Source organism: Ictidomys tridecemlineatus, chromosome 2, assembly GCF_052094955.1.
Source record: "Ictidomys tridecemlineatus isolate mIctTri1 chromosome 2, mIctTri1.hap1, whole genome shotgun sequence".
NCBI lineage: Eukaryota > Metazoa > Chordata > Mammalia > Rodentia > Sciuridae > Ictidomys > Ictidomys tridecemlineatus.
Window position 1 is genome coordinate 228,949,491 of NC_135478.1, and position 20,507 is coordinate 228,969,997.

At 52.9% G+C, this 20,507-nt stretch overlaps 1 protein-coding gene across 1 annotated transcript; it reads left to right on the top strand.

Moving 5' to 3' along the window:
* Positions 1 to 391: 391 nt before the first annotated feature.
* Positions 392 to 17,518, top strand: Htr5a (5-hydroxytryptamine receptor 5A). The gene is made up of 2 exons (XM_005326692.4): positions 392 to 1,948; positions 9,547 to 17,518. Exons 1-2 carry the CDS (start codon positions 1,211 to 1,213, stop codon positions 9,877 to 9,879), a joined length of 1,071 nt encoding a protein of 356 aa, XP_005326749.2. The 5' UTR covers positions 392 to 1,210; the 3' UTR covers positions 9,880 to 17,518.
* The last annotated feature ends 2,989 nt before the right edge of the window (positions 17,519 to 20,507 follow it).

Genomic DNA, 20,507 nt, shown 5'->3' on the forward strand with positions numbered 1-20,507 from the left:
ATATTTAAAATATTTAATGCCACCCGACTGTTCTGTCATGTAAATTTCATCTTCTTTCATCTTGCTGGATCATGCATATCTCTGTGGGTGCTTGAAGTCAGGATTTTGAGCAGGCTCTTCTGTGGGTGCTTGTGTAGTTGTCTATATGTGCACTTGAGGGAAGAGTTCAATGCTCCTCTGCTTTCCTAAGTGTCATGGAGCTTATGTAATGCGGTGCATCCACCTTTCGCTTCTCAGCAGCAAGGCAGCAGAGCCCCTGGGGACCCCGCAGGTTTGAGGAAGGCTGTGGAGCACCGCAGCTCCTAAACCTCAGCCACCTCTGGAAACAGCCAAAAATGCCACCTTGCCTTTTCCCCTTTAAAGAAAACAGTCCTTTAAAAAAAGTGTGAGACAGAAGCACTCCTGTGCTGAGATCTGGAGGAGAATGCGCCGGACGCCTCACTCGGGGTTGGCACGCGGACACCAGCACCCTCCAGACCTCCTCCCCCAGGGACGTGTGCGGGGTGGTCGGGAAAGTTCATTGGCCAACTTGTTCCCCGCAGGGGACCCGCTTCACACAAGAGCGACAGGACCGTGGACAGCGCCAGAGCCGCGAGCCCGGAGAGGGGCGGTCAGCTGACGTCTGACGTCGGGCTGGATCCCCACTTTGATCAGGCAGGTCCGGGGGGCGCGCCGTTCGCTCTCTGAGCCGCCGCCCCAGACGCGGTGGGCACGGGACAGGGGCAGGGCAGAAGGCAGTTCCCAGGGAGCAGGCACCTGCCCGGCCTCCCCGCGCGCAGCTCGGCCGCTGCCCGGTGAAGCACCGGCACCGGGCAGCCCTTAGAGAGCGTCCGCCCTGACGCACAGCCCGGCTCCGGGCACCCACAAGCCGCGGGGCCGACCCGTGAGACGCTGGGCTCCGAGCGACCGGACAGCGTCTCCGCGGAGGTGAGGCACCCGGGACGGGTCACCTCTTAGGCGGCCCTGGTGGGAGGCTAAGCTCCTTGACCCTGCTCTCCGAGACCCCGCCTGCAGCCCGCCTCCCTTTCTCTCACTCCATCTCTCCTGGATGCTCACCGGCAGGAGGCTGGGCCCCATTCACGGCGCTGCCCAGAAAGCTTGCCACTGACGAGAGGTTGCCAGCGCCCACACTGGCTCTGGGGGCAGTGGCCACCTTGAGTCCCCTGAACACCCTTTGTTTGAGCACTGTGGCCCGTGTTCTGGTCCCGAAATGGATTTGCCTGTGAACTTGACTTTTTCCCTCTCCACTGCCTCCTTTCTGGAGCCCAACCGCAGTCTTGGTGCGGAAAACCTGCGCCCCAGCCCACCCCTCCCCTCGGTCTTCGGAGTGCTTGTTCTGACCCTGCTAGGCTTTCTGGTAGTGGCCACGTTCGCCTGGAACCTGCTGGTGCTGGCGACTATCCTCCGAGTGCGCACTTTCCACCGTGTGCCACACAACCTGGTGGCTTCCATGGCCATCTCGGACGTGCTGGTGGCCGCGCTGGTCATGCCGCTGAGTCTGGTGCATGAGCTGTCGGGGCGCCGCTGGCAGCTGGGCCGACGTCTATGCCAGTTGTGGATTGCGTGCGACGTGCTTTGCTGCACAGCCAGCATCTGGAATGTGACGGCCATAGCCCTGGACCGCTACTGGTCCATCACGCGCCACCTGGAGTACACGCTCCGCGCCCGCAAGCGCATCTCCAAAGTGATGATCATACTTACCTGGGCACTCTCGGCTGTCATCTCTCTGGCCCCGCTGCTTTTCGGCTGGGGGGAGACATATTCTGAACACAGTGAGGAGTGCCAGGTCAGCCGTGAGCCCTCCTACACCATCTTCTCCACCGTGGGCGCCTTCTACTTGCCGCTGTGCGTGGTGCTCTTCGTCTACTGGAAGATCTACAAGGCCTCCAAGTTCCGCGGGGGCTCCAGGAAGACCAACAGAGTCTCTCCTGAACCTGAAGTTGTGGAGGTGGGTGCTGCAACGACCCTTCACTTGCATCTGTGAAGGGTTTGTCTCTCCTACTCCTCCCCCATGATGCAGAAAAAATAACTTTTTGGTTGGGGGGGAGGATATCCTGGAAAGAGAAAGTGAACACCAGACCCTCCTGTGGTGCAGAGCTGCACATGTCATTTGTGGCTCTGAGGGATTGTTGCCGTACAGATAAAATGAGGGGTTTGAGCTCCATGTTCTGCTTGATCCCCTCTGGCACTAAAACCATGTGGGTCTGAAACACCGTTTAGAACATCTGAAAAAGCTGGTTGGTGTCTGGGGTACACTGAGTCAATACCCTGGAAAAACCTGCATCTTCCTGCCCTGAGAGCAGGATACTCTTGGGCAGGAAGTGAGCATGATTGCTAGGAAGATTGCCACGTATCAGTCACAACAGCTTAGGGTTTTGTTTCAGCCCTTTTTTCTTTGCAAATTATAGCAACTGACTTTGTAAATACGGCATCTCCTAGGCTACGAGCTGTCATTGTAAGCATCCTTGCCTCCTGGCATAAGATTAAAGATGTTTACAATAGTCTCAGTGCCTGCATCTGCTGTCTGCTTCTGTTGCCTTGTGGGGCTACTTTCTGGGTCTGTCCCCATGGCCCCATAAGGCTGGATGTGCAGCTGAGGGCCACTTGTCTGCCTTCCTGATCAGGAGTGAAACTGCAGGAGGAAATTAAAAACCAGGGCAGATAACTCCCCTGCTCCCTACAAGCAGCACCGAATATGTGACAACAGTGAAGCCTTTTCTCATCTTCTCTCACACTTGCTTCCCTGCTTTTTGTTAACTCTTGGTAATCTGACCCTGTGAATCAAAATTCTGAAGTTACAGGAAAGCAGAATCCACTGGATGTGGAGACTGTGCTCCCCACCTTCCCCTCTTCACGACCAAGGATGCCCCTTTGAACCTCAGTCACATATTTAAGTTGTTATTGGCTCCAGGACCACAAATACAATTAATTTATAAGTGTATGTATGCACATTATGGCTTGATGATAACACATGGTCTTTGCACATGAAGAGTTTTCTCTGGTGAGGGAGATGGACGCCCCTCTGGAGCCCTGCATGTGGCTGCATTTCCTGTAGTCAGTACCTCATTCTGTCCATACCCAGTCATTCAAGCTTAGAGGGACCAAAGCTGTGGCTAGGGGAAGAAGGGGAGAGTATTATTCTAAAAGAAAGAAGGAAAAAGGGACCAGAGGATACCGTGTCCTCAGCCCAGGGTGATACTGCAACCCAGGGAATCCTGACCATCTGGAGACATCTGACAATCAAGACCCGTGCAGGTGTGCCAATGGCATTTGTGCAGAGAGGCCAGGGCTGCTGCCCAACATGTGTGATGCACAGACTAGCCACCTCAGACCAAACGTCCACAGTGCCAGGTTTTGGAAACTCTGATCTGTTGAATTTCTACATGATACAAGGAGTACAGCCAGGTATAAATGCTAGGGCTTCCACTACTACAGAGCCCTGAGCCAGCTCCATGTGTGTGACTGTCCACCCAAATTCCAGGTCAGGAGCAAGAGGACGGGCCACCTCCAAGGGCCTTCTTCACATGAACCTTCTTCAGCCAGGATGCTCATCCAGGCAAACATGGTTTTCAGTTAACACCACACACAGATTTAGGAAGCAAAATTAATTGAAGTTCTAATTCAAGACTTATTGTGGAAGAAAGAGCACTGCTCTATTTCTCTGCTTTGATGATAGGGGAAGCAAAAGCATTATGTCGTCTGTGTGTGTGTGTGTGTGTGTGTGTACGCGCGCGTGCACACACACACACACACACACACACACACAGCTTGTTTTTGCTCTCTTTGCCCGATTACTTTTGGAGTCAGATCCTGTGGTTTGCAAGGCCTCTGCATGATCCAGGGCTCTGCACATGTTGCAGGGCTGCGTTGGTCCTTATGTTGAAGGGTTAATTACAAACCAGGCTTCCTGATTGCTCTGTGATAATGGGTGTCAAAATTTCTAAATACAGTTCTACCACCAGCTAGCTGTGTTACCCAGGGAGACCACATCCCATCTTCCTAGTTTCTTTATCTGCTGAGTTTTATTCAAATTTATGCTGAAGCCCTAACCTATGTGAGACCCTCTGCTGGGAACTGCCAGTCCTTGCACAGGATGAGGGGCCACTCTTGAAGCTCTGAAGCAATATGACAGACAGCCAGACTGGTCAGGCATGCCCCCCTGAGCAGAGAGCAGGACACAGGTCTTAAGGGTGCTCTGGGAGGTATGGAGCTCAGGCTCGGCCCCCAGGTGCGAGGGTGTCGACACCATCTGAGCAAGCAGCTGTTCTTTGCTTGTATCTCTGGGGGTGCTCATTGAGCACACCCCTGGTGGGCTGACTTAGACGTGCGGGGCTGACACTCAGAGGCTGGTTTGTAAAAGCACCATCACCAAACTGAGTTGCCCAGGATTAGTGGAACAGCTTAAAGTTGGCTCTGCATTTCAGTCTTTTCCTTAGTCTACGGAACATTCAGTTGTCAGCCCTTCACTCTTGGACCTCATGTAGCCAAAGCTTCTGGAGAGACCATGGAGAGCTGTCCACGTTTTCACCCCTGGTTTTGGTTCTCCTTGAAGGTGAGGTTTCACCTGTGAAGAGCTGATGGTAAGATCGCATGTCCAGGGACAGGAGTGTAGCTCAGTGCGGGAGGACATGCCTAGCATGCAGAAGGCTCTGGGTTCCATCCCCACCCCTGGGAACAGGGAGGACCGCGCATCAATTAGCATGATTTTAGCCTTCTTTAAGAGTCATGTGTTAAATCACCCATCAGGTCAGCCTTGTGCAGAAGCATGTGAAGTCCTGGACTCTGAGCAAACAAGTGTAACTAGACACACTATAAGGAAGGGACCCGAAGAGCTCCTGAACGCTCCTGAGATCTCCCAGTTCCGCTCTGAAAGCAAGTCCCAAAGGTTCCAGGCATCTTTCTATGTCTCTAGGTTGACTTTTCTTCTAGCTTAAATATAGATAATTTTCTGCTGTAGTAATCCAGTTACAGCATAAGGAATTAGCTCTGCTTGCCTAAAAGAAATGTAAGGCTATTCCATTAATCATGACCATGTGGGTTAGGATACTTAAGCTGCTTTATTGTGGCCTTAAAGCCTAGGCTGTAGAATTCGCTATGCCACCAACACAGGCATTATTCACTATGCGTTTTTTTTTTTTTAAATGAAAACCTGTATTTATCTAACTTCTATGAATGTGGTCACTATCATAGTGTTTTCACTGAAAAAGTTGTATCCTCTGGAACTTTGTAAGGAGATACAGTCCACGAAAGTATGAGAGAGTAAACCCTAGAGTGGCCTGATTTATGGTTCTGTTGGGCACTTCACCTGGCTCCTGGGAGAACATGGAGAAGCTTCCCTCAGCACAGGATGACGGTCCAGGATCTACGCAGGAGGTCAACTCCAATGTGATCAACTCCAACGTAGTTGTAGACACATGGTTCATGAGTACTACCCAAGGATCACCGATTCCCAGGGTCATCTGCTTGTTTCAAGGCTTTGGTCAGCCACCAGTGTCCACACTTCTGCATTAGAGGCCCTCTGGAAGCCCTCAGTTTAGAACTATTTTAGGTGGCACCAAGTTGTCCAGTAATTTACATTATTCTTTTAAAAGAGTACCTGAAGAAGGTGCTTCTATAGCATGTTAAATAAGTGTATTATTCTGAACACATACAGTTGTTACTCTACTATTTTTTAAGCATTTATTTTTTAGTTATAGCTGGACACAATATCTTTATTTTATATTTATGTGGTGCCGAGGATTGAGCCCAGTGCCTCATGTGTGCTAGGCAAGTGCTTTCCCTCTGAGCCCCAGCCCCAGCCCACGTTACTTTACTTTTTAATCTTCTCTTTTATTTGAGTAAATTGGCATGTCCTGGAATTGGCCACTGTTCAGCCATTGAACAATTTGACTTCTGCAAGAAACTGAATTTCATAAGAGAGACTGGACTGCTTATTTTATATCAAACCTGGTTTTGTCCATTTTATTAATATTTATTAAATAAAATATCCATCTCCAAACAATAGTCAGTTGGAGCATGGACCTAGTGTTGCAAAGGTCTGATCTATACAAGGTCACGTCAATTTCAGAAGCACCATCAGGATGCTGTGATTCCATCGGCTGAGGATTTTAGAGTGGCCGGGTCCTGTTTGTTTGAGCACTGGCTGGTACTGGGAAGGGAAAATCACTACTACTCAACTGGCGGGAACCATTGGGTCATTTTAGTTAGCAACTGGGGCGTATTACATGTGGTGACCCAAGATTTAAAGGCCTACCCTAAAGTGTTGACTACTTTAGTTGATGCTGGCAATTGGCAGGGAGGCAAGGCCTTGGTGACTCGATGAGGTGGGGACTAGACTAGGTCATTGTTCTTCCACAGGTGTGACCTCGTGGTGAGCTGCATAGAGCATGGCTCAGCATGTTCTTTTATGTATGAAGATAAAAGTTTATGACAACCTAGGAAGAATTCATCTGAATCCATGCATTCTGTGTCCATGGATCTGTCTGGCTGTGGGGTCTCCTGTCCTAGGACAGAGGTTCTAGTGACTTCTTGAGCTACACACGGTAGAGGTATTCTCCTGCCTAGATCAACTACAGTCTGGTCAAGTAGAGGGCTGCAGCTCTCATCTGAAAGCAGCTCCTACCTGTTGAACCTGTGGATATGTCACAGGGATGAAAGAAGTAGTCTTCTGATAATGACCTTGAACATCAGTTGTAAGTTGGCACATAGGATTGCTAAAGATTCTTGCTACTTGAATTTTTCTATCAAACAAAGTTGACTTTCCCTCAAGCCTTTAAAATATTTAGTATGTAGTCATAAATTTGTCTTTCATTATTTCCCTTTACCGTCTGCTACAACCAATCATCTTGTTAAAGAAATTATTTCCTGTTCTTAATTTTTAAAAACTCACTACAAGTTGATTTGCTTCTTTGCTTCAGCTAACTTTAAAAAATTATGCTGAATGATCTGATGTTCTGTAGTGGAGTTAGAGGTGGTCATAGGGAACCTCACACAGCAAGAAAGACATTCATAATCACCCTTGGATGGTGAGAAGGGTGGGGATTTGTTGGGTGGTAACATCTCCCTTGAAGTTGCTTTGTTGGACAGACTTTAGATGGCTGTCATTCTGCTTTTTAGCTAGTCTAGGATGTTGAGCCTCTTAAGGACCTGTTTGCTGGGGACATACATATATAGTAAGGCTGAGGCTGGCAGGACTGACCGTGACGCGTAGCACAGAAGCTCTGTGCTGGCTCAGCAGTTCATACTTGTAAACAATGCCTCAGGGTCTCAGATCTCTGACCACATAGAGGCAGGGAGGGGCCTTGCGATTACTACCCCAACCATCATTGAGCTGGACACCCATTAAACACAGTGGCACACTCACCAATTTCCAGGACAGGATGGTTCTCCCAGATGTTTTGTAGGCGACCCAAAGCAAAGTTTGACCATTAGTTTTTCACAAGCTGGCCAGTTGTCTAAAAGTCCTCAAAGCATCTTGGACCCTCAGGTCTGCTTGAGTTGCACTGGAAGCTTACCAGGCCTATGCCTTCTAGAATAATCTCTCTCATCATCATCATCAGAAACAGGCATTCCAAGACCCACAAAAAACTGAGCCCAAGACTTTGTTCGTATAGGCAAACATAGCTAAACCCAAGTCAGCAGCAGTAGAGCGCCATCATGTTTGCTAGTGGTACAACTCCAGACAATAGGTCTAAAGCTTTATGTAATGGTCTAAGTCAATGACCTAATGGTAGACCTCTCAATCAGAAACCTAGGTACTTCATACAAAGACCTTGGCCTCGTGACCTTGTGTCAGGACATACTTGGTTACAAACCCTAGAACAGTAAAGTACACTGAGCAGCAAAGCCCAGGGGACTCAGAGGAACTCGGACCACCAGCATCAGTACTTACCTACAGAGCTGAAGGGCAGCTGGAGTTGGGGCCCAGTGAATGTACCTGGGGTCCAAGGATGCCACAGTCCTCAGGTCCTGAGTGGGACCACCAGAACTGTGCAAGGGCGAGACGGAAAGATGGAAAGACCAGCTGATTCATGGCACCGATTGTTAAGAGAAAGCTCTGGGCTTCAGGCATCGGCCCCAGAGCAGAGAAGCCTGTGTGCCATTGCTGGGGGCTGGGTGGCAGAGTGCAGGGGTGATTGGGAGGAGCAGTGAACTGACATCATCTGAACCATAGGGTTGCTGGGGCTGAGAGGTTCTCAGAGCTGCACTTTGGGGGGAGCCCGACCCCATCGGCTGGCAAATCATGCAAATGGTTTTTGATGCAGAGCAAAACACGTGCCACCCAGTGTGACCACCTCCTCAGTGTCACCTGTGGGAACTTCCTGGGGGTGGGAGAGTCTGGCCAGGATTGTTTTTTCATTTTTGGACAATGGGGAAAAATGCTCTCCCTGATACGGTTTTGAAGTTGAGTTTATTTAGGAAACTGGTAAGTGTCCCTGTCTCCTTATTGCTGAATATTGCATACACATTTCTACAAATGAGTCCCTAGAGACACATTCCCAGATGTGCATAAAATAAGATCACAAGTAACTGGTTCTGTTTGGGGTGTGAGTGGGATACAGGAAGAGGGATTTTTCACTTCCTCTCATGTCTGATGTTAAAGATTACAGTGCTCTAAACTAGTTGTTGCAATATTTGTCTTCTTTTCAACTGCACAGCACTTGATGTTTTACTTTTTTTTAACAAATGCCAGCAAGGCTACCATCCAACTAGAATAATGCATACACTGACCGTATTATTTTAACCACAGTGTTCTTATTTCCATCTCAGATATTCTGAATGAGAGATCTGGGTCTTTTGACTCCGATTTATAAATGTATCCACGCACTGGTTAAGCGGTTGGATTCAACCAGGCATATTTTCTGATAATCCTGGTGCTGATAAGTCTGCATGTTGCTTAAGGACAAGCTCCTTTAAAATACGTGGGAGCCACAGGATGCTGGAGTCTGGAAGACCATTCAGTCTCACCTGCCAGAGAAGCACCGATTGGCCCAGAACCAGCCGCGCGTTTTGTTTGACTCAATCTGTGAGTTCATCCATCGCTTGCAACTCCTTGGAATTCAGGCTGCCACCTCATCAGCCATTCAGTTCCTGTTCTCCTGAGAGCTAAAAATAGGACTGGCCTGGAGAGGAGTTTCTTTCCCAGGAATTCCATTTCCTGGGGGAAGGAAGTGAGCCAGGGCTCAACTCTGCAGGACCCTTCCCTGCAGAGGCCCGGGGAGTCACCAGGAGGGCAGTCCCAGAGTCTGGAGTCTGTCCCACAGGCAGAGATGCCTGCAGTAGGCACACGTAAGGGCTGTCCCCTCTGCTGAGCAAGCGGATGCCCCTGCCGTGCCACCTCCTCTCAGATGCAAGTGGACGCCCAGCTCTGTCACTATGTCCATGTCCCAAGTCGGGTCCCACGGGCCTCGGGATCCCACACTAAGCCCCACACCTTCCCTCAGAGCGGAGGAGCAGGGCCAGCCCAGGGGCACCTGGCTGGGCCTGGCCGCGTCTGGCAGGTGGGACAAGGGGGCTCTCCACAAAGCTTCTGCTTGTGTCTTGCAGGTGAAGAACTCTGCTCAGCAGCCCCAAATGGCGTTCACGGTCCGCCGAGCCACCGTCACCTTCCAGACAGAAGGAGACACGTGGCGGGAGCAGAAGGAGCAGAGGGCGGCCCTCATGGTGGGCATCCTCATCGGGGTGTTCGTGCTCTGCTGGATCCCCTTCTTTGTCACCGAGCTCGTCGGCCCCCTCTGCTCCTGGGACGTCCCTGCCGCCTGGAAGAGCGTCTTCCTCTGGCTCGGCTACTCCAACTCCTTCTTCAACCCGCTCATCTACACGGCCTTCAACAAGAACTACAGCAGCGCCTTCAAGAGCTTCTTCTCCAGGCAGCACTGAGGAGAGGCCGCCGGTTCCCCCACAGCCCGCGACGTCCTCCCGGTGCCCCAGGCCCGCCCCAGAACTCGGTGGGCTCCGTTCTGCACTCGCCCGGGGCACAGGCCTCCGGAGGCTCTGGTGCCGCCACCTGCCCAGCTCCTCTGCCACGTTCTGCGACAGCCCCTCGCCTGCCAAGAGCCTCTCCTTCCTCAAGCCCACCCCAGCGTGGCTGTCGGAGGAGGCGGAGGAAAGAGAGAGGGAGGGACGTCAGAGTGACAAGCCATCACGGGCCACGGTGGGGACGCGGGGGGAGAGAAGACCAACGTCCCAGCTTCCTGGGTTCTGCCCGGGTCTGGTGAGATCTCCCGACTGAGTATTGGGTATTTACGGTTTTTACTCACAAAATATCATCTCCAAACATATTAAAGGGCATGGCCTCTTCTGTGAGCCAGTGACTTTTGGCTTTAAGATTTTGTTTGTGGCATTTACACACACACACACACACACACACACACACACACACACACACACACACACCCTATGGAAGGACAAGTGTTCCAATTGGTAGCTTACTCCAAAGCACGACCCATCGGCTTGGAATAGGTTCTAAGAACCAAATGTAGTATTTTCTGCCCTTTTGAAGCAACTGTCTACAAACATCAGAAAAATGGACTAGTTTCAAAGAATCTGCCAAACTTGCTGATTTGCTCTGGGTTTTGTGTGCGTGGAATTCCTTCAGTGTTTCTGGGCAAGGGCCATCATCCTGGGATCATGGGGTCAGAGTGAACCCACTGTTGTGAAGTTGCGGAGTTCTTGAACACAGCTGCACAGCCAGTGACCACGAGGACACGGTCACCAGGTGTGTGTGCTTTACCAGGACTGGATGCATCTGTGGTTGCTGCTTTGTTGGCCTGTGAACTCCTGCCAGGAAGCCGACTGGGTGAGCAATGAGGAAGACATTACCATGCCACAGGTGGCCACCCTCCACAGAGCAGCAGTCCAACGGCCAGGCAGGACGAGGTGCCGTGGCCTTCATGACCACACCCACGTCTCCAGAGCCAAAGGACCTAGAAAAACATCCCCAAAGAGTCTGAAGAGATAGTAGACACTGTCTTTCTAGAATAGTGTGTGTGTGCTGACCTCGCACCAAGAGCAGATGGTCCCTCATCCACAGGGACCTTCGGGCAAGAGGAGTGTGTCACCGTCTCAGGATACTTAGTTCTCAGCAAAATCCCCACCGATTCACTGCCTCTGCCGTGACCATGGCCACAGACGGGAGCAGAGGATCTGTGGGTTAAATCACAGTGGTCTGTCACAGGATGCCTCTCTATAACCATGGAGAAGCCGTCTGCTGAGGGGTCCCTGGTGAGCGGGCAGGAGAGGCCATGGGCTTTGGCAGTCACCTTCAGTCGGACAAAATGTACTTCTTTAATTGACCAGAAGTGCAACTGCTGTCCTCCTCCAAGGTTCTGACCTTAAGTGGAGCCGATGTTCCCCAAGACCAGAGACCTACCGTGTAGGGACATTGGCCTCGAGTGACCGTGTCTTACCCTAGGGGACTCCGTCTGAGCCACTGTCTCACATCCACACAGGATGGACAGCAAACGAGGCCTCTTCCTCATCCCTAAGAACAGGCCTCAGATCCGTAAGCAGCTTCTCACAACAAGGCTGTGCTACCGGTGATTGTTAAGCAAGGGCTTTTTTACCTCCCTCAGAACTGATAGAATACATTGGAGACTCACTTGGGGAACCCTGTGAAGTGCTTGCAACACGTTCTAAGTCGAGTAAAACCTGAGCTGTTTTCTTAACTAACCATGGCTCTTTAGTCAGGAGCCCTCGGTGTGGCCAATCTTAAAAGCAAAAAGCAAGTAGCAGCCTGATGGTCTGCCTCTTTGCTGCACTTCCTTGAGCTCTAGGTATAAATAGCCAGCTGTTGGTGTCTACCAGATTCTGTGATAAATATATACAAAAGGTACCGTATTTCATCCTGTCACACCAAAGGATTCTGACCCCTCCAGATCTCCCCTGTCATGGCATCTGGTGACTTCACTCACATCAAGTAGCAACCAAATAACAATACACCTTGGCCATTGCCCAAAACTTTAGCCTGCTCCTGGCCAATAAGCTCCCTGTGGCTGCTGTGTCCCTGTCCTTGCACAAGTTCAGAAGCTGTGTCTTACAAGGCTCTCTTGAGTTATTCTGGCACACACAATAATAAATGTGTGACACATTATGTAGAATGAACTTCATCAGTTAGGCTTTCCAAAATAGGAAGTGAATGACGATTTCTCTGTGTTCTGACTTGAACCTTCGTATCCCATTGACTGCGGAGCCCGTTACGGGAGGGAATGTCAATCACTGGGCCTCATGACTCGGAAGCTGAAGTCAGGCGCCTTGTCTGCCCTGCAGGAGGAAGATTCACTGAGGGACTTACCCGGACACGTCTTTAAGTTTCCCTTCCTTCTGTGTGTATCTTTTGCACGACTGAACTCACAGATATTTAAAAGCACACACTATTATTTACTCACTTTACCTGTCTCCACTTGCAACGAGAGAGGTCCTCAAATGCCATTTGTATTCCAGTGTCATAATAGATGAAGCCACCCATCAAGTGACCCACAGAAGAAAAAAGTAAACTCCGACATGGGAATCCAGAGAGCAGAGTCCGGAGCAGGTTTCAATGTCAGGTTGACCTGAATGTGCACACGAGGGCTCTCCTGCTCTCCTGAGGTCAGCGTTGGTCTTGTTGTTAGTGAGAGGCATGTTTCCTCCAAACTTTTCTTAAATGGAAATTGGGAAGACGTGTGGTTCCAATGCTTCCTGACTCCCCCATGGTTCTGTACACCCAATAGAGAAAGACGCTGTTATGATATTAATTCAGTCTCCAGCTAAGGTGATTATCAGCCTTTTCATAAGATGACTAAGATGAGGCCCCTTATCAGCCAATATGTACTTGACGTGTCCCAGACAGCGCTGACATGATAGAAAACACATTCTCCCTGTGACAGCTAGAGCAGAAAGCACTTGGTGTACAAGAAGGAATGAGTGGCAATTAATGAATTATTTTGCTTCCGTTTCAGTATGAAAAGTTAAACAATTTTTCATATTTATCCCAGGGGAGAAATATCATGATTCTGATTTTGATTGAGTCTGTTGTGTGCAATTCAAATACTTTCATTTACTCTTGGTTGCAAACGTGTTATCAGGTTAGCAATAAACCCAAATCACAAACATAAGGAACCTATTAAACAGCAGCTCCCTGTCCTTGTGCCTTAAGGTAGGGAAACCGAGGGGAGGAGGGTTTCCTGCACATCCTGGATTCTCCACGGCCACCAGGCCACCTGGGAAGCTCCTGCAGAAGATGTCCATGAAACAGCAGCTCTGTCCCCACTAAAGATGTCACACTAAGAAGGCAGTTCTCTGGAGACGGACGGTCTTATACTCCTCAGGGTCATTTCCAGTTTTGGTTTTCCTTGTAGAGTGGTGAGGGGCAGTAGCTGCTTCTGACTCTGTATTGACCCAAGGTCATTTCATGGACCTTATTCCTGAGATGAGCTGATTATTTGCTGCTCCTCCTAAGAGGGGCTCTTCTGCTTCTGTGCTGGTCTGGTGGCCTCTGTGCTCTCCTCGTCGTCCAGAGGCCACGAATGCAGTGACCTGTGGCCCTGCTGTTAGGAAGGACGTAGCCTGAGCGTGAACTCACAGTGCACATGGATTGCTAGCTGCGGTTGACTGAGCAGGGGAGACGAGGCTTCTCGGTGGGGGCCAGTGTCGGCCCTGCACTCTCCGGAGCTCAGGGGCCCTGACTGGCTGCCTACGCGCGGCTGTGGGCTGGATGGTCTTCCTTCATCACAAGGCGCCCCTCCTGGCCTTGACCTCACTGTGCATGCAAGGCACCTGCCCAGGGTGCGGGCGGCCATCTGCAGGCTACGTGACTCTGTTAGGAACTGTTGGTTCCACATGGTTCCTTCCAGCCGTCTCTGCCTTCTGCTCTGGCTCCATTCAGCCTTCAGTCCTCCTGGAAAGGACACCTGCCTTCAGGCCTCACCTTCAAAGCCCACGACCCTGTCACCCGCAGCCTCCTTTGCCAGCCTTGGGCTGGAGGCTGCTGGGCCAGCGTGGCTGCCCAAGGCAGGAGACTCAGGACAACGTCCAGCTAACTCACAAGGTTCCCTCAGGGTCAGAGGCCACCCTGGACCAGGAGTGGTCATCCACATGTGTTGGGCGCTGACTGCATGCAGGGCAGGGTGCTGAGCACATGAGGTTTGCCTTTGGTCCTCACAGCGGCCCTCTGCAGTGGAAATCGACTCGAGGTCTCTTGAGTCATGTAAAAACGAGCAGGGTTAGAACCTGGGTCTGACACCAAAACCACGCCCTTGGGCTCTGCCCGTAGCACGGAATCAGCCTTTAGAAGTGAGAAATGGTGTATGGGGTCCAGGAGACGGCAGAGTTTGGGCAGCCCCTGGCTCCCGATGTCCCCACCCAGGGCACCTGCACACCAGCTGCAAAGGAGCCAGCTTCCCCAGGGGCCCTTTGAGCCTTCTCCACTGCATCCTTATAAAATCTGGGGCCTGGGTGTCACCCATGAGTGACCCCAGCTGTCCAGTCAGCCCTGCCCTGTGTCAGGACCAAACGGACTCACACACCTTGGCTGAGGGCCCAGTGGGTCCCACACAAGGTTCTGGACAGATGGGAGACTCTGGGTGGGAGTCGGGAGGGTTTGGCGCTCGAGGGTGACCGGGTAACTGGTAAAGGGAGGTGCTGATGCTGACCTCCGTACCCTTAAAGCCCAGGCCACATCACCTCTGGCAAATGCCCCGTGTTGCCCTTCCGTCCTCCCAGGACCTCTGTAGACCCGGGTGGAGAGAAGCCACACTTCACCCGCCTGCCCTGCCAGCTCTGGAGGGAGATTGGGGGCTGCAGCAGAAGAGGGACCTCGTCCCCGTGGGCAGTCTGTGGTGAGTGGGAGCAGCAGCTGGGCCCTGTGGGCCTGTGTCCTGCCCTTGCTATACTCCCTTGGAGTGCCAGCACTGCCACCGCAGCTCAGCAGGGTCCCCAGCTCCTGGGTGGCAGAGTGGGTGGGCAGGTCCCCTTTCTGAGGACCTCAGCCCTGGTGTCTGCAGGTCAGGCAGCTGTGGGGTGCCCCTCAGGGGCGCAGCTGGGCCCAGCTTGTGTGAGCCTCTGGGTCTCAGCAATCCCTCCACCTCTCCCTTCAGCCCAGTCTGTCGGCCCTGCTACACTCTGCATGAAGTTCTGTTCCTGGGGCTGGTGGGGCTGCACTTCCTGGCTGTGCTGGAGACGCTGAAGTGACGTGCAGCGGGCAGGCGCCATGTGCCAGGGCAGGCTGGCTAGTTCGGGCCCCTCTGTGGGGTCTGGTCTGCTCAGGCCTGGTGGCTGGCCCAGCAGCTGACTGCTCCTTTATTGTCACCACTGCACCTCCTCCTCTGAGGCAGCCCGACAGGACGGAGGCGCCATCCAGCCTCCAGTGGGAAGAGGTTTTGGAGGTGAAGCCCCTCGGGGCTCCCAGAGCAGGGTGTGAGGTGGGGTTGGCAGCGACGGCAGCTCCCGGGCTGCCTGCCTTTCTCTCCCCTTGTCACTTACAAACTCTGATTTTGCCCTTGGTGGTGACTCAGTGTGTTGGCTGACCGCTTCTCTGTGAGCAGACAATTTGTAGCAAAAGCAGGGAACAGCAGGCGCAGCTGCCAACCAAGCACCTTGCAGCCTGAACTTCTGCTCCTGAAGATCCGCCAACGCCGGTCTTCTGAGTGCTCAGCGGCCACGCAGGGGTTCCCCCCCGCTCTCCAAGTTCAGGGCTGTTCTGTTGCGTTCCCTTGGTTTTCCGCTTTCTTGGAGATTGTCCGTGGGGGACTCCGCGGTAAGCACCAGTGTGGGATGAGATGGAGGACTGCTGACCGCCCAGCCAGAAGCAGAGGGATGCACCCGGGGCCTGGATCCCCGAGCTGCTCTTCAGCAAGTGCTCAGAACTTTGAGTCCATGGGTTTTTCTTGACAGCACCCTGTTCTCCATGGGGTGGGACCGTCCCCGAGGGGAGCTGGAGTAGGCTGTGTGGATGGGGCCTGGTTGTGCTCAGCTCTTCTGGGGGGAGGAGAAAAGGTGACGGGGATAGTAAACCTTGCGTCCTGACAAAGGGACACCTGTGGGGTCAGGTGGCCGGGACCCGTGGCCATTGGGTGTTGTGTGTGCCCTGGGAGTGGTGAGGGCCAGGCCGACCCCCCAAGAGCCAGGAGCCAGGGGAGAAGCCCCTGCTCCTGCCACTCCACAGTGGCCTCTCCTCTGCGAGCTCTGGGACAGAGACCGTGGCTGGGCAGACTGTGGAGGACCAAGGTGCTCTCCTTCCGAGGGCAGGTGGCTTGTCCCGAGGTGCCTTGGGCGTGGCGCTATCCCACAGCAGAGCCGTGGCCAGGTGGTTGGTCAGGCTTTTCTGGCAACAAGCCCCTCACCTGTGCTCCCACTCCCCAGAGGATCAAGTGGCCGAGGTGGCACCTGCTATTGGGTCAGCGGCCCCTCCCTCCTGGGGGTGCCGAGTCCACCGTCAGCTCCATGTAACCAAAACCCCGTGGACCTTCTGAGACACCGAGGTTCTGGATGTCGCCTGCTCCTCTCTCCCATCGCATGGGAAGAAGTTTTCTAATACTCTGCTGAACCGGTGTCTCCTCCCTGGTGCCACCTGATTAACAGCAGTGGGCACCTTCCACTCCCGCTCCACACCCTGGCCGTGCCTCTGTGCTCTCCGTGCGAAGCTCATGCCAAACCATCATCCCCACTCCTTGGTCCTTGGAAGATCTTGAGGCAGCTGATGAGAACCAGAAAATGAATCATTATTGTGATAAAGCCTACGAGGGCTTCAGAATATCGGGGAGAAATGAGTGCTTTTCTGAAAATGTCAGGGCACCCATCACCACTGCTCTTTCCCTTCACCCGCCCAAGGGGGCCAGCAGCTCTTCTCGAGGCTGCAGAGTACGCAGGGAGAAGCCAGAGGTGCGGAAGCAGATTCTAGAAGCCTCCTGAATGCCAGGCTGCCCCGAGAGGGTGGCCACGGCCCCCGCCTGGTGAAGGTGCTGGCCCTCAGCCTGTGCAGCGTCTGTCTCTCAGGCCCCCGAAATCCATGCTGGTCTTAGAGACCCATGATCTCATACTCCCCCCGACCATGGAAGCCAGCTTCTCTCCAGGTAGGATCCTTCGTGGTTGCTGTTGGAGCCAAGGGTTTCCTCCTGCAGGCGCTGGGGTAGCAGCCAATATGGCGGCAGGGCGTGCTGATGCCCAAAGCACTGGACCTTAGATAGTTTTTGCCAAAAACTGAGAGCATCCCTGCTAGCTGAGGTCCTCATTAGAGACGGTGACAGGGCTTGCAGATCTATTGTTCTAACAAATGGCTCCCGGTGGCTGTGTTCCCAGGGTTTGCAGAACTGAGCAAACTATTAATTAACCAGAGACTTCAGCACATTGGGGCTTTGTTTTAAAAATGATGGGCTTGTTGTTTTTGAAGTCGTCATGTCTTCATGGAGGTCTCTAAAAAAAATAAAAGCTGATTTTTTTTCAGGTTTAAAAAAAGAAAACAAAAACCTTGATCTCTGAGGCTCCATGAGAAACTGAAAATAGTTTTCCGTGGGGATCATTCGAGGTTTCAAGAAGAGCAAAATCAAGTCTCACCCAGTACAGTCCTTTCTCCGTGTCCCTAGTGTGTCCTCTGGTCTGTGTAGCTTTGGGTTTCAGTTTTTTTTTTCACTTGCAAACACCCCTCTTGGAGACAAATGTTTGTGTCCCTGCAACCTTCGTGTGTGGAAGCCCAAAGCCCAGCCTGATGGCCCTGGGAGGTGACCGGGGTGAGACAAGGTCCTGAGAGCAGGACCCCCGGGAGCCTGGCTCTGCTGTGCACCTGTGAGGACTCCCCAGGAAGCCGCCGTCTGGCCAGGAGTGGAAGCAGCTGGCACTTGGGGGAAGCGATTTCTGCAGTTCAAGCTGCGCCCTCTCTGGTGGGCGGCAGCTGGGCACTGCTCACCTAAGGCAAATCCAGGTGCCTTTTTGAAGGGACATGCTCCTGGCCTGATTCTGAGGCACTTCCACACACAGCCTTGCCCTGGGGCACCGAGGTGTCATCCGCCAGGATCAGAGGCTAAGGCTGTTCAGAGAGGGGCAGGGTGGATGCCACCAGCTTGGCCACGGAGCAGGAGTGTGGAGGGGACACCATCAGTCCTGACAGGCGTGAGAGGAGGCTCCACGCGCCTCTGCCCCAGCTTTAGAGCACTCAGAAGTGTTTTGAATGGAAGTGAAAGGCCCAAGTCTGCCTTTACCACTGTGGGGTGGGGAGTGGACACGGTGGCTGAGCAGTGGGGGCAGGCACCGACTCCTGATTTCTAGCCCCTCTGGTGCCAAGCCTGCGGAGCCTGGGGACAGGGTCAGGCAGTGCTCCTCTGCAGCGTTGGCTTCACCAGTGTGTGTGCAACAGGGAGGCAGAGTGGCAGAGCAGAGGCCACAGTGCCACCTGAGCCAGGGCAGGGCAGGAGGGGCGGGCTGGAGGGACACTCAGGTGCTGGGGAGGAGGAAGACCTGACAGAGGCGGTGGGGCTGGATGGTGGGAAGGTGGGGAGGTGGGGTGGCTGGGGTGGGGCTGCGGGCCAACGCCAGGGGCCAGCACCAGGTTCAAGCACATAGCCTCAGTGGGCAACAGGGACCAACTCAGAGGTCCCTGGCCCCCCGGAGGAGAGCGGCATGGCCGTCCCACAGCCTGGACAAGTGTGGCTCTGGGGCAGCTCTGGGCCACGAGCCCCGCACCTGCAGGGGAGGGCCAAGAGCACACCTGGCCTCCAGGTGTGTGACCTGACCAGGTGGAGCCATCCAGATGGTGATCCTGGCCCCCGGGCTGGGGCGGGAACGCAGGTGCGCTGTGAAACGGCTGGAGCCTGCAGTCCTGTGCACATCCTGCAGCAAGATGCGCCCCACACCGCCCAGCTGTGCCCCCCAGTCTTCTGTGGAAACGGCATTGCCCAGTGGATGGTGCCAAGCCTCGGTCCCGGTCTCGTTGACCCTGTGCCTTTAGATCTGCACAGTGAACAATCTCAGGACAAAACTGAACCTGACGGGCTTCCCTCTGTCCAAGTCAGGGGTTGGCAAAAGGCCAGAGAGCGAGTCTTAGGCTTTGGGACTCCCGGGATGGCTGTCCTTTGCCTCCGCCATCATACAGACACAGCCGAGGGCAAATCAGAATCCAACAGCAGTGGCCGCGTTCAGGGAAACTCCCAGATACTGAAATTGGGATTTCACAAGATTTTCATGTCAAAATATTTTTAAAATCTACTTCAAAATTTTAGAAATCTTTGTTAGGGGTCATTGAAAAACAGGGACAGATTGGCCCACAGCCTGTGATTTTCCCCGCCCTGTCGAAACCTTGTGATCTTTAAGCTTCTGGCTCCCTGAAAAACGGTGACTGGGACCTGCCCTCTCTCTCGTGGCCACTTTTTAATAAGGCCTGGCTTCTTTCCGGACCTGTCTTGAGGAGTTTCTGCTGTTGCTTGTTATGTATTTTTCTGTTGGAGGCTGGGGCCGGCCGAAGTCCCTTTATTCTCACGGGTCACACTGTTTGCTCAGGAGGAAGTGCTCACCCTTATGTTTTGCTCCTGGGTCATCTTCACACGGGGCCTCTGAGTGTTTTCCCAGCACACAGGACCTTCACAGGACTCCTCCGGGTCTCACCTGTGGAGCAGGTGGGGGTCCAGTCTCCCCCCCCCCCCCCCGCACCGCCCACCCATCGGCCTCCTTCGCTGCCCCGTCCCCTCTCCTCACGTTCTCCGTTGTGCTTCTCACTGTGCCTTCGTCATCTCTGTTCGCATTGTTCACTTTTGTGATTTACTCTTCAGTTTTAAGTTAACGTTGGCCTCTCCTTCTATTTCTTTCCTAAGTTTGGTAAGTTTCAACTTTTTTCTTTAATTGTTCTCTATTTATCTCCTCAGTTTGAGTTTGCAATTTGTGGTGATCTCATTTGTGCATTTAATTATCTCAAATTTACATGAGATCGACCAAATTTCCCTCCGCATTAAATGTTTTATGTGACAGAAAGATTTGAATACAAAACTGAGCTGAGAATGTAGGCAGGCCACTCAGTTACACACAACCAATAATAAATAGTATCTATTACAATAAGAATAAGTGTATTATTCCGTCTTTTAATTAGGAAAGGGATGGACAGGACCCCGTGTAGGCATGGTCACGGACCCCTGGTGGCAGCCAAGATGCCGCCATCCTCTCAGAGAGCCGTGCGGCCTGCTGAAGGTGGAGGCTGGGCTCCCCTGGAGGGAGGGGCTGTCTTTCAGAAGAGCCTTTGTGCAATCAGCAGCAGAATCGAGCTCTGGAGGCGAGTTCACACTCGGACCTTAATGTGACTCCGGATGCAGGACAGTTTGCAGGAGGCAGGGACTAAGGTGGGACTTGGTGGCTTCCCAAGCTGCTGTGGAGAAAGACGGGAAGCAGTGGACGCGGCTCACCAGGGGACTGTTTTAAGGAGATGCGATGAGTTCCCATCCATGAGAACAAGCCGGGCTTCGCGCTGCGTGCAGTCGCGGGTCTGAAGGAGCACGGCCCCGGGACCCCGAAATGCAGGCGACGTTCCAGTGTTCCGGGGGTTACACAACAGA

What these genes read in the sequence shown, in the direction of transcription:
- Htr5a (XM_005326692.4), top strand. Translation starts at nt 1,211, where the DNA reads ATGGATTTGCCTGTGAACTTGACTTTTTCCCTCTCCACTGCCTCCTTT. An exon ending in CTGAACCTGAAGTTGTGGAG is followed by an intron (nt 1,949 to 9,546) that starts GTGGGTGCTGCA and finishes TGTGTCTTGCAG; the next exon opens with GTGAAGAACTCTGCTCAGCA.